The 11,675-nt window shown below is 39.6% G+C and overlaps 1 protein-coding gene across 3 annotated transcripts in view; it reads left to right on the forward strand.

The window, feature by feature from the left end:
* Window positions 1-11,581, forward strand: part of LOC110047309 (DNA-directed RNA polymerase III subunit RPC5-like) — a 37,330-nt gene extending 25,749 nt beyond the window's left edge. For 2 of the 3 annotated variants that reach the window (XM_089289823.1, XM_089289825.1), the window contains 8 exons: window positions 330-397; window positions 3,434-3,487; window positions 4,021-4,088; window positions 7,168-7,476; window positions 8,167-8,261; window positions 8,509-8,589; window positions 8,990-9,115; window positions 10,503-11,581. In XM_089289823.1, the coding sequence (XP_089145949.1) occupies window positions 330-397; window positions 3,434-3,487; window positions 4,021-4,088; window positions 7,168-7,476; window positions 8,167-8,261; window positions 8,509-8,589; window positions 8,990-9,115; window positions 10,503-10,580 (879 nt within the window). In that variant the 3' untranslated portion in view covers window positions 10,581-11,581. The remainder of the gene's footprint in view (window positions 1-329; window positions 398-3,433; window positions 3,488-4,020; window positions 4,089-7,167; window positions 7,477-8,166; window positions 8,262-8,508; window positions 8,590-8,989; window positions 9,116-10,502) is intronic. The other variant, XM_089289824.1, reaches the window with a different exon arrangement.
* Window positions 11,582-11,675: the final 94 nt, after the last annotated feature.

The raw sequence follows: 11,675 nt of genomic DNA on the forward strand, positions 1-11,675 counted from the left end.
ACTCATGACCACTACACCACCAAGAAGGCAGCAGCCGGAAGGAGATAATTTTTAAGAATATATCGTGTTACCATTACAAATATTAAGAACTAACCGAGTAGGCTAACTGGAGAACTCTGTAGGCTAACTGGAATGCTAGTTAGGCTTACCAGAGTGAACAGTAGGCTAACCTGAGTGGTAGACTAACTGGGGTGCTATAAATAGCTAACCATACTCGTTCCCAGTGCATTCAGAAGTCAGAGCCATTCGTGTAATGTAATTGCTATTGTGTTCCGTTTTGATATATTACAAAGCAATTGTGTGTTTTTCTTTCCTTTATTTCTATTCAGATGTCACGCATGAAAGTACAAATGGGTTGGGAGTTTGTCTTGCCATATGATCTGGAGTTTATTCAAAAGTAAGTGGCCCAATCCCTTGCTGCACTTTGGTTCAAATCAATTTGTATTGTCAAAATTTTTTGAACCCAACGAGTGAGCTGCTAAATATTATAGACAAATTGTTATTATCAATTTGTTATAGTAATTGGACCGAGTGGAGTACAATTCAGGGAGTAATCGCGTGAGTAATTTCAAAATCGGACGAGCACCAGGCTTGAGGCTGATTTGAAATTACAAGCACGATTACTCCCTAAATTGTACGACGCGAGGTCCAATTACTAATTAATGGTATCTATAACAAATTTCGGAATTTTGAATGTCTTTTAAGGACTTCTTTTCAGCGAAAACGTCTGTAGCACTTTTCATAAGTTTTGAAAAATGCAGAAAACAAGTCATTGTGACGGAAACCATTAAAGCGTGCATAATTGACCTGCAAATCACGTGGGTATTCTATTACAGGTATCCAATTACAAAGAGTTCAAATTGGATACCTGTAATTAGACACCCACGTGATCGCGCGCTGATTACGTGACAAATAGGCGAGCGGAGAACCAATCACGATCGAGAATTTCGTTATAAATACGATTATAACAATTATTCCACAGGCGCGCATTGAATATGAGATAATAGATAGCCAATGAGGCATGTAGCGCCGAGCTGGCAATAGTCATCTCATATCCAGTGAGGATGAGTGGAATAAATGGCCTCAAAAGAAAATTTGTCTAAAATAAAAATAAAAACGCCCCCCAAAAATGTGCATATGCTTACCACATTTGTAGAGCATGATATAATTAAAAACAGAAAACATGTACTCCATGTTTCTATCGAGTTATACAAACGAGTTTGTGGAAGTTTGGGTGAACGAGAAATGCTGTGGGAACACGAGCTGCAGGCGAGTGTTTCCACAGCTTTTTCAAGATCTCCCAAACTTCCACGAGTGTTTCTATTTAACAAGTAGACTATGAGCTTGAGATTTCTATCACGTGAAATCTAGAGCGAATAATCTAATTGTTTTAGTATAAATCTATTAGTCTTTCAAAACTTTATCTAAATCCTCCTCACAGAGACTTCGTAAACGTAAAGAAGCGGCCGTCATTTTGTTAACAAGCGCACACTACTATGCTACTCATTATCTACAGCAGAATAGATAGTAAGTAGTGTGGCCAATCAGAGAACAGCAATCGAGATAAAACGCTAGTAGATTTATACTAAAACTCAGTTGAAACATGGAGCACATGTTTCCTATTTCTTTTAGAAAATTCCGTGCCGAAAAAAAGAAAATAACATGTTCACATTGATCACCAAAACGTAAATTCGCTTAGCTCACACCATTGATCATTATGTCAACAGCTGGTGCTCATTCTGTGTGTCTACTGAGTTACAGGAACACGATTTTAATCCAATCACTGCGCATATTTTCTTTGGGCTATTTTCTTATTGCTTATATATCGTGGTGGCGAAGCCAATGAACCTTGAACTGCATTATCCAATAATACAGTTTTTAAAAACGGCTATCTGCCTTTACAAGGCGTACTTATAACCTTTTACAAAACAGCTGGTATCTTACACTGTAATAAAACTATTGTGGTAAGAGGATGAACTGAACATTCCATCCACGATAGGAACAGTGGTATGTCTCATGCAGTCAAATTTTGCTTAAAAGCCCAGCAGTTCAATTACTCTTGGATCTTTCTTTACGGTTGCTGTCAACGGTAATATTAAAACAATATCCAATGGTACAGTAGCCGATGACATTGCTGTATAAACACTTAAATTACAACTTTTAAGAATTGTTCTCTGTCATGTCAATACATTACTATACTTTATTATATGGCTTTGGCTTGTGGCCGATATAACGCGCGCTCTGATTGGTTAATTGTCACTGAATTGTAGGGCATTATTCTCCCGTAATGCCCACGGGCCGATTACGGATTATACAAATTAGGAAGAGCCCGGTTCTGAAAATTTAAGCGCATTGAAGCGATGAAAGCCGATTAAAATCAGTACGGGAATATCAGTAGCTAAAAGTTTAGAGATATTTCTTTAATAAAATTTATATAGATGACTTACCAGTCGGTAACCTTGGCGGGCACTAGTGAAAAACAATCAAAGTTTGCCTAGTCTTAAGTAAAGCTAAAATCGCGAAGTAAAAAACACCATCGGCAGATCTGCCATGCATCCTGAGCAGAACACCACAAAGAAACTTATAAGTTATCATCTTAGTCACAGCAATTACCGAAGTATTGAACTCCGTCAAAGTTCTCGTCAAATAGATTCCCTCGCTTTGACACAAGCAAGTGTAAATCAGCTTCCAGGATCATCAGATGTAAACAATCGGGCGGTTTCTGTCGGTAGCAGTGTTTCTGATAACTGCAGACGTTCACAAGGCTTGAAATGTTCATCCATAAATCCCAGAATGAAGAAGGCGAAGATATGTTGTCGAAAGCGAATGCGAAGATCGAGTTAAGCTTATTTTGAGCAGTGCATTCTGAAGCATTAGTATTTTCTTTCACCGAAAGACGGTTGGTTTGGACAATTTTGAAGCACTTGCTGTCTTTTCTATATGCGTTGACGTTTCGCCCCAAAAGTCGGAAAAACTTCCCCATCAACTTGTGGTACCACGATACTAAAATACGTTTTTGAGGCTGTGACAGTGACTTTTCCGTAAAGAAATGAGTGTTTTTAACGGGATACGTAATACAGTGGTGAAATTCACTGACTGTGTAGGTTTGAGACGATGAATGAATCGGTAAACGCGCGCATCGCCGGATGTAAATTGACGACTTCCGCTCGAATGATTTTTCTCTTTATTGATGAGCCATATAATAAACAACTTAATAACCTCGACCGTTCGGTCGTTACGGGCAAATCTCAAACCTCGGCCTACCGTATTGACCTCGCTGTCGCTCGGTCAATACGGCAAGACCTCAGTTTGAGATTTTCCCGTAACGACCTCACTCTCGGTTATTAAGTAGTTAGTAATTTTACTGGCAGAGAATTCAAAATTTCAGGACCTTGATAGAGTATTGATTTAACTATGTGTGTTTTCTTGTCAGGCATCCTGATGTTTACAAACAGCAGCTGACCATGTGGGAAGCAAAGTTTCAAGTGTAAGAACCTTTTTACTCAGTGCAATCTACATCTAAATGTTTAACCTTTGCCATGCCCGCCCTGTGCATTAAGTCCATTGCACCATCACATTATCTCCTTCCCAGATGTTATGTTGTCGTCACTCAATGCCCAGGGGAAGATTGTGTAAAAATGGTTAGCCAGGGGTTGCGCCGTGACCCAAACCCCAGACAAGGGGGCTTATAATTCAAAAACGGCATGGTGAAATTTTTCATATTATCAAATTGTTATAAGCATGATTAGACGCAACTTTTTGGCAAAGTTTGAAAAATTCTGTACGTCGGGTTCAAAGCCACCTTAAACTTTCAAACCTGTAAGTACGGCTGCCAGTCGAGGCCAGAAGCCGCTACTAGATCTTGCCTTTAGTATTATCAGGGAAAAGTCAAGAAATTTTGACAAGTGATGCTTTTGGCAGCCATGATAACTATTTTATAAATTGGCAAATAAATAAATTCACAATAAAAGTTTTTCATTGTAACTGTAGATTCAAACTTTTCGTTTATCTTTTTGCAAGGCTCCAAAAACAACTGAATGTTCCAAAGCAAGACAAGATAGGAATGGACCTCAAAAGAATAAATGCTGGTAAGCAACTTGCATCTCTGGCTCATTTTCAGATTCAGATTTCAGATTTTTTATTGTTTTGCACTATTGCAATTATTTCAGAAAAGCCTTTTGAAACTATAAGTAAAATGTAACAAACTAAAATTTAGTTATCTTCTACCCTTCGCCCAGTTCTGGTAACCTTTCTTTTCTAGCTCGTAATATTTTCTCCAAGAATTTCACGAACAATGGTACTCGGGTAGGCCTGTCCACCCCATAACACTGATTTCTTTTTGTTTTTCTTGTTGGAATTACGTTTGTACCTCGCTCTCTCTTTGCTTTGTGTTTGCTTTTCTTGTTGGTATTACGTTAGTGTTCGCCCTCTCTTTGTTTTGTGTTTCTTTGTCTCGCTAGTATTACGTTAGTGTCTCGCCCTCTCTTTGTTTTGTGTTTGTTTGGCTCGTTAGTATTACGTTAGTGTCTCGCCCTCTCTTTGGATTGTGTTTGTTTTTCTCGTTAGTATTACGTTAGTGTCTCGCCCTCTCTTTGTTTTGTGTTTGTTTTTCTCGTTAGTATTACGTTAGTGTCTCGCCCTCTCTTTGTTTTGTGTTTGTTTGTCTCGTTAGTATTACGTTAGTGTCTCGCCCTCTCTTTGTTTTGTGTTTGTTTGTCTCGTTAGTATTACGTTAGTGTCTCGCCCTCTCTTTGTTTTGTGTTTGTTTGTCTCGTTAGTATTACGTTAGTGTCTCGCCCTCTCTTTGTTTTGTGTTTGTTTTTCTCGTTAGTATTACGTTAGTGTCTCGCCCTCTCTTTGGTTCGTGTTTGTTTTTCTCCTTAGTATTAGGTTAGTGTCTCACCCTCTCTTTGTTTTGTGTTTGTTTGTCTCGTTAGTATTGCGTTAGTGTCTCCTCCTCTCTTTGTTTTGTGTTTGTTTGTCTCGTTAGTATTACGTCAGTGTCTCGCCCTCTCTTTGTTTTGTGTTTGTTTGTCTCGTTAGTATTACGTTAGTGTCTCGCCCTCTCTTTGGTTTGTGTTTGTTTGTCTCGTTAGTATTACGTTACTGTCTCGTCCTCTCTTTGTTTATGTTTGTTTTTCTCGTTAGTATTACGTTAGTGTCTCGCCCTCTCTTTGGTTTGTGTTTGTTTTTCTCGTCAGTATTACGTTAGTATCTCGCCCTCTCTTTGTTTTGTGTTTGTTTTTCTCGTTAGTATTACGTTAGTGTCTCGCCCTCTCTTTGTTTTGTGTTTGTTTGGCTCGTTAGTATTACGTTAGTGTCTCGTCCTCTCTTTGTTTATGTTTGTTTGTCTCGTTAGTATTACGTTAGTGTCTCGCCCTCTCTTTGGATTGTGTTTGTTTTTCTCGTTAGTATTACGTTAGTGTCTGGTCCTCTCTTTGTTTTGTGTTTGTTTTTCTCGTTAGTATTACGTTAGTGTCTCGCCCTCTCTTTGTTTTGTGTTTGTTTGTCTCGTTAGTATTACGTTAGTGTCTCGCCCTCTCTTTGTTTTGTGTTTGTTTGTCTCGTTAGTATTACGGTAGTGTCTCGCCCTCTCTTTGTTTTGTGTTTGTTTGTCTCGTTAGTATTACGTTAGTGTCTCGCCCTCTCTTTGGTTCGTGTTTGTTTTTCTCCTTAGTATTAGGTTAGTGTCTTGCCCTCTCTTTGTTTTGTGTTTGTTTGTCTCGTTAGTACTACGTTAGTGTCTCGTCCTCTCTTTGTTTTGTGTTTGTTTGGCTCGTTAGTATTACGTTAGTGTCTCGCCCTCTCTTTGGTTTGTGTTTGTTTGTCTCGTTAGTATTACGTTACTGTCTCGTCCTCTCTTTGTTTATGTTTGTTTGTCTCGTTAGTATTACGTTAGTGTCTCGCCCTCTCTTTGTTTTGTGTTTGTTTGTCTCGTTAGTATTACGTTAGTGTCTCGCCCTCTCTTTGGTTTGTGTTTGTTTTTCTCGTTAGTATTACGTTAGTGTCTCGCCCTCTCTTTGTTTTGTGTTTGTTTGTCTCGTTAGTATTACGTTAGTGTCTCGCCCTCTCTTTGTTTTGTGTTTGTTTGTCTCGTTAGTATTACGTTAGTGTCTCGCCCTCTCTTTGGTTTGTGTTTGTTTGTCTCGTTAATATTACGTTAGTGTCTCGCCCTCTCTTTGTTTTGTGTTTGTTTGTCTCGTTAGTATTACGTTAGTGTCTCGCCCTCTCTTTGATTTGTGTTTGTTTGTGTCGTTAGTATTACGTTAGTGTCTCGCCCTCTCTTTGGTTTGTGTTTGTTTGTCTCGTTAGTACTAGGTTAGTGTCTCGCCCTCTCTTTGTTTTGTGTTTGTTTGTCTCGTTGGTATTACGTTAGTGTCTCGCCCTCTCTTTGGTTTGTGTTTGTTTTTCTCGTTAGTGTTACGTTAGTGTCTCGCCCTCTCTTTGATTTGTGTTTGTTTGTCTCGTTGGTATTACGTTAGTGTCTCCGCTTGGCTTTGATTTGTGTTTGTTTCTCTCGTTTGTATTACGTTAGTGTCTCGCCCTCTCTTTGTTCTGTGTTTGTTTCGTTATTATTACGTTAGTGTCTCACCCTCTCTTTGATTTGTGTTTGTTTCTCTCGTTATTATTACGTTGATGTCGCCCTATCTTTGAATTTTTTTTGAGTATCACATTAGTGACCTCCTTTCTTTTTTCTGTTTTCGCTTTACATTCCATGAAAAATTGTAGTTAAAATTTTTCGGAATCCACGGAAAAAAGTGGCAAGGTATAATTTCTAATCGGGATTTTGCATTCCATTGGACTTTCCTTCCGGAATTTTCGGTTGAATGGTTGACCTTTCGGAATTGAACAACGTGTTGATTTTCCTACCATTTGTCCACCGTTTTGAAATTTTCTGAATTTGTTGAATGAAAAGCATCACGTTGGTGGCTCATTCTCTTTTTGTTTTTAATGTAAGATGGCTTGCTACCGTTTGTTTGTTTGTTTTTTGCAAAAATGTTGGTTAGGAATTTTTTATTCAAAATCTCTTGAATTTAACCTCTGTGATGAAAGCAAACTGTTAGTGTAATTCTATTTATCTTTGGCTTTAATTTGTTTTTTTAGTGTTTATGTTATGTTGCTTTATTCACTCCAACTTACCCTTTGGCCTTTTTTTTTTCGTTTCAGCAGACTCTGCGTTCGTCGCTGGAAATAAGAAGCTTCCCAAGTCTTTAAAATCCAAAGCTAATCATGTTATGAGCCATGACACTTTACATGAAGGATCTGTTGCCGAGGAACACTCACCAATGGAAATAGACTGTAAAGAGGTCGCTAGCAGTGATTTAAATCACGACTTACATAAGGAACCTTTCCCAGCTAATGGTGAACATTTACAGGACTCGCTAAAAATTCTACAAGAATTTGTCCGTGAAAAGCTGCATAGAACAGTGCTAAGTTTAGCTGATTTTAAAAGACTTTTACTTCTGCGTCAAACTGGTGAGTGATATTAGCAATATTTTTGGGTTGACCCGTGGGGTGTGTTGTTTACCCTTTAAATTTTCCCGTCCCTATTAGATTGTATTTGTCTAGCATACGCGTTCGTGTTCTCGAATGTGAGAATGTGTGAACTAGCCGTATGGCTTAGCATATTGCCACTAGTATCCTATGCTGTCCTATTAGAGGCGAAATGGAGCATAAAAATGCAAGCGTTTTAACATCCTGCGTAACGGTTTTGGCCGGTTGATCAAAAGGAGATCTGACTGTATTCATTACTTTTTTCAGAGCTTGCCAACTCGGGATCAGTGTAAACTGAGTCGTTATGTACTCAGCCTTTCCGATATACTTTACTTTTAAAACGTTATCAGCAATAATCGATAGTGATCTGCGGTTTATCGCTACTCGGACAAAAATACCTTTGTTTTCTCAAAAGAGTCGAATCGATGAGTTGCCCAGTTGGAAGAGGAGATTCGTTATTACTTCCGTGAGTGAGGTTAAAGCGTTTTAGATTTCCCTAGAGGTCCGAAATATTCCTTGAATGTTGAGAGGCCAAGCGTTACGCTGGAAAACTCAATTCAAAGTCGCTTTCCTTGTGATCGAAATAGAGCGCGCATAACGACAGAAAGAAATTCATATCATCTTCTGTTGCATCGTTGTTTTATGTAGCCTGACAGTGGTTTTATTTGTTAGCAAGCAGTCCTGGAGATCCGCTACTTGCTGGAGTACCCGACACATTGCTCGAGAAAGCGATTCTTTCTACTGGAGCCACAGAGATCGATTTCAAGGTACATACTTGTTCGTTGTAAACAGAACTCGCATGTTTTATGTCGCAACAGTCACTTACATTTATCTGTTACTCAGCTTTGTAGAACAATTGAGAAAAAAAAAGGAAGAACTGGTTTACGATAGCGTTGATCGCTTACTCTTTTCGTCCTTTATAAGAATTTTGCTACATATTGAAATATTGTCTTGGCACGCTCTCGTTTTATGATCACTGGTTTTTCTAACGATTCTTTGTGTATATTTGTCCAGTGGCCTTCAGGCGCGCTCTCAAGCGATCTTCAGTCAAAGAGACTTTTTGCTTTCAGAAGTACGGGAGACTCGGCAGATCAGGTAAGGACTGACAGAAAAGTTCTACCTAATTCCAACATTATGCAAGATTACTGAAGTTCTTTTCTGTTTGTTGCCTTCCCGTTCCAACTGTAGGCGTAAAGGAAACGAACTAAATGATCAGGGAAAAATATAAGTCAATCTTAAAGAGTCTATTGTCGCAGAACCGGTTTCTCTAGCATGACTCTAGCAACACTCCCCCCTGTGTTAGTTCATAATTGACTACACTCCTAGGTGAAAAAAGCCACTACATGTCAGTGTTTGCTCAAGGAGGTAACACATTGATACCGGCCAGGGCTCGAAGGAAACTCGGGTTTTTTGATCCCCAACTCACACCACGTCCACACCACGCCACATACAAACAACACAGAACTGCATCATAACCGTTGTATTTTGGTTTTAGTATCGCGCGCTGGTACTGGACATGTTCAGCAAGGCTTGGGTCTTGACGAGGAAAGACTTCAACGCCAGGGCCAAGCAGCAAGTCGGAGCCGCGCCCGGAAGAAAGGAGTGGATGATAATCCAGCAGGTTAGAAATTAAACCTAGCATTTAACAAGCTGGCTGATTCAGGAGACCACACCGGCTTGCATTGCTTTCTAGAGGCTCGTCACGCATTGTTTAGTGCCCAAGGCTAGTGTTTACGTTGCCAACGCGTGTATCTAACAATGGGCCGAATCCGCGGTATTGGACTGGAACTATTAACTTGCAATAGAGGCTCATGCGGGGGAATATCATGGAAAAGAGATTAAGACGAAATCCGATAGAAAATCGAGCAATTTCAGGTTTTAGTGGACAAAAATCTGGTACCAGAATAATTTTAAGTATTTTACAGTCCTTTTTACACTCTTTTAAAGCTAAAGATATAAATAGTTGCCTGAAATAACACCGAAAACAATTTCCTATGGGAACGAGAGAAAATAAATTTCGAAGTTCAGAGAAATTGTACAAACACAGGTAAAATTTCATCCTCCGTTTCATTTCACCAGTACTTTCAATTATTATATCTCTCAGTTGGTACGCGCGCTGTGATTGGTCAATTTAGCGGGCCGTAATCTACCGTACGGCCCGCTAAAGTTTGAAGCTGTTTTTGTTGCCAAAATGTTTCGTGATTTATCGCCAAGTGTTCTTAACTTTTTTAGCAATTAAAAGGTTAAAACTTTCTTTTACTTCTGAAATTGTGTATTAAAACCTGCTAGCGACTTAGGAGTCACTTAACAACGATTTCAAATTGAGTCGTTTTGCTTCCGAAGTGCGTTAGAAATTTGAAGCCTTTCCGCGTGAAAAGAAATCGTTCCCGAGCCCGTCAGACACGCAGTAGAGATATAATAAATATCTTACTAACCTCGTTTTCTCGGTCCGTACTGTAAGTTACACATCCTCTTTTTCCCCTTCTATTTATGGCCCGCGCGCTTCGCGCTTGAGCCATAAATCGATGGGGAAAAAACTCGGTCCGTAACTTACAGTACGGTGCTCGAACTCGGTTAGTAAGAGGTAGTGTTTCGTACAAAGTTCAACATTTGTTTTCGACATTTGGTGGTGCTAGAAATGATTTTTTTTTTTTTTGAGAAGATATTTAGAAAGTCCTACAGAAGTTTGCAATACGATGTAAATAATCTTGGTACTAGGTTTTTGTCCATTTGTTACTCGAACTTCGGATGGATTCCGTCTTAATGTCATTTGTATTTGATAAGACTTCCCGCATTAGCCTCAGTTACAAGCTAGTTCTAATACCGAGAATACGAAGATGGTCTATTCCCTGTTACACTGCTTTCTGTCCGTAAGTAGCGGGTTGTTGCCATAAGGGAGGAGCTTGCAGCCGGATTTTATGGGTAGGTGATACCAAGCTGGGTCTTACGTTGATATTTCTAGCTTTTGAATCAGTGATAGTGCTAATCGCTGTATTTTCTTCTCTAAGGATCTGTTAGAGAGGGTTGGTAACAAGCATACCCAGTTGTATCTCCGCGGAACATCAACCATGTTAACAAGTCTTTAGCCCCTCTGGAAAGATCGTAATATCATCTGCTCAGTCACCGATGCGAGAGAGGCCTCAAGAAGGATTTAGCGTCGCGTTACTCGTCATTCGTCACGCATCACGCACCTGCCATGTGATGCTTCAATCATTTTTACCGAGCAATGTTTGAACCCCTCACTCGGCACACCCCAAGGTTTCTTCTGAAAACATTTTGTCTCTGGGCAAAAGTTTCCTCTTCGTAGGCAAAGTGCAAGGGTTTTCCTCGCAAATTCCAAAAAGCAAAGAAAAGTTTGCTCGTTTTACTGACGTTTTACACTCTTGAAAGAGCTGTGTCACAGACTGTGAAGTCTAGTGTATTTTTATTCGAATAAAAGCTTTGAACCCTCGCGGGAACCAGTAGATTCTAAGAGACAGACAAACCGGTGGTTATGCTCCCTTCTGTTTCGACACAGAGAAGAGCCAAGCTCCTCTCTCGTGACAACCAGGATTTACTGAAAACAGAATAGGTTTCTTTGACAACTGATGCAAATGCGCTGGGAAGAAGTAAATTATTGCCCGTAGATGAATGTAACTCAGTGAGGGGATGATCGTATCGGTAATAAAATGACACTGCAATGGCGATCTTGACGGAATGAGAAACGATTAAGACAAACTTCTTCCGCTCTCTGTATCGCCTTGTTTCTTTCCCAAGAGACAGGACATCTTCTATGGCTTGGGATCTGGACTGAAACTACTCTTTCATATTAAGTTCGACCAAAGTTGAGAAGAATATGCCAGTAGGAGAGGGTCTCAGTAACCTGCACTGGCAATAAGATGGAACGCTGCTATTTAGAATAGGACAGAATAGCTTCGCGAGACTTTTGTAACGCGAAACAATTTTAAACCGCGCGTCCTCGATTGTGAACACCAGACTAAAATATTTATTGTATACCTGGAGAGAAGTGGATAACAATTCCTTTTTCATCCAATGATAAAGTTATTTCCTAATAAATACAGTTGTCTTGAGCCTTGTCTTTTAAGAAGCATAGTGTTTTATTAATTCTTTCAGCACAAACATATCACATCGAAGTGTACACTTCTGCTCTCAGGCATTACACGAGCTGTGATTGGCCAATT

Source organism: Orbicella faveolata, unplaced genomic scaffold (assembly GCF_042242905.1).
Source record: "Orbicella faveolata isolate gen_17 unplaced genomic scaffold, um_ofav_v1 contig_2, whole genome shotgun sequence".
Taxonomy (NCBI): domain Eukaryota; kingdom Metazoa; phylum Cnidaria; class Anthozoa; order Scleractinia; family Merulinidae; genus Orbicella; species Orbicella faveolata.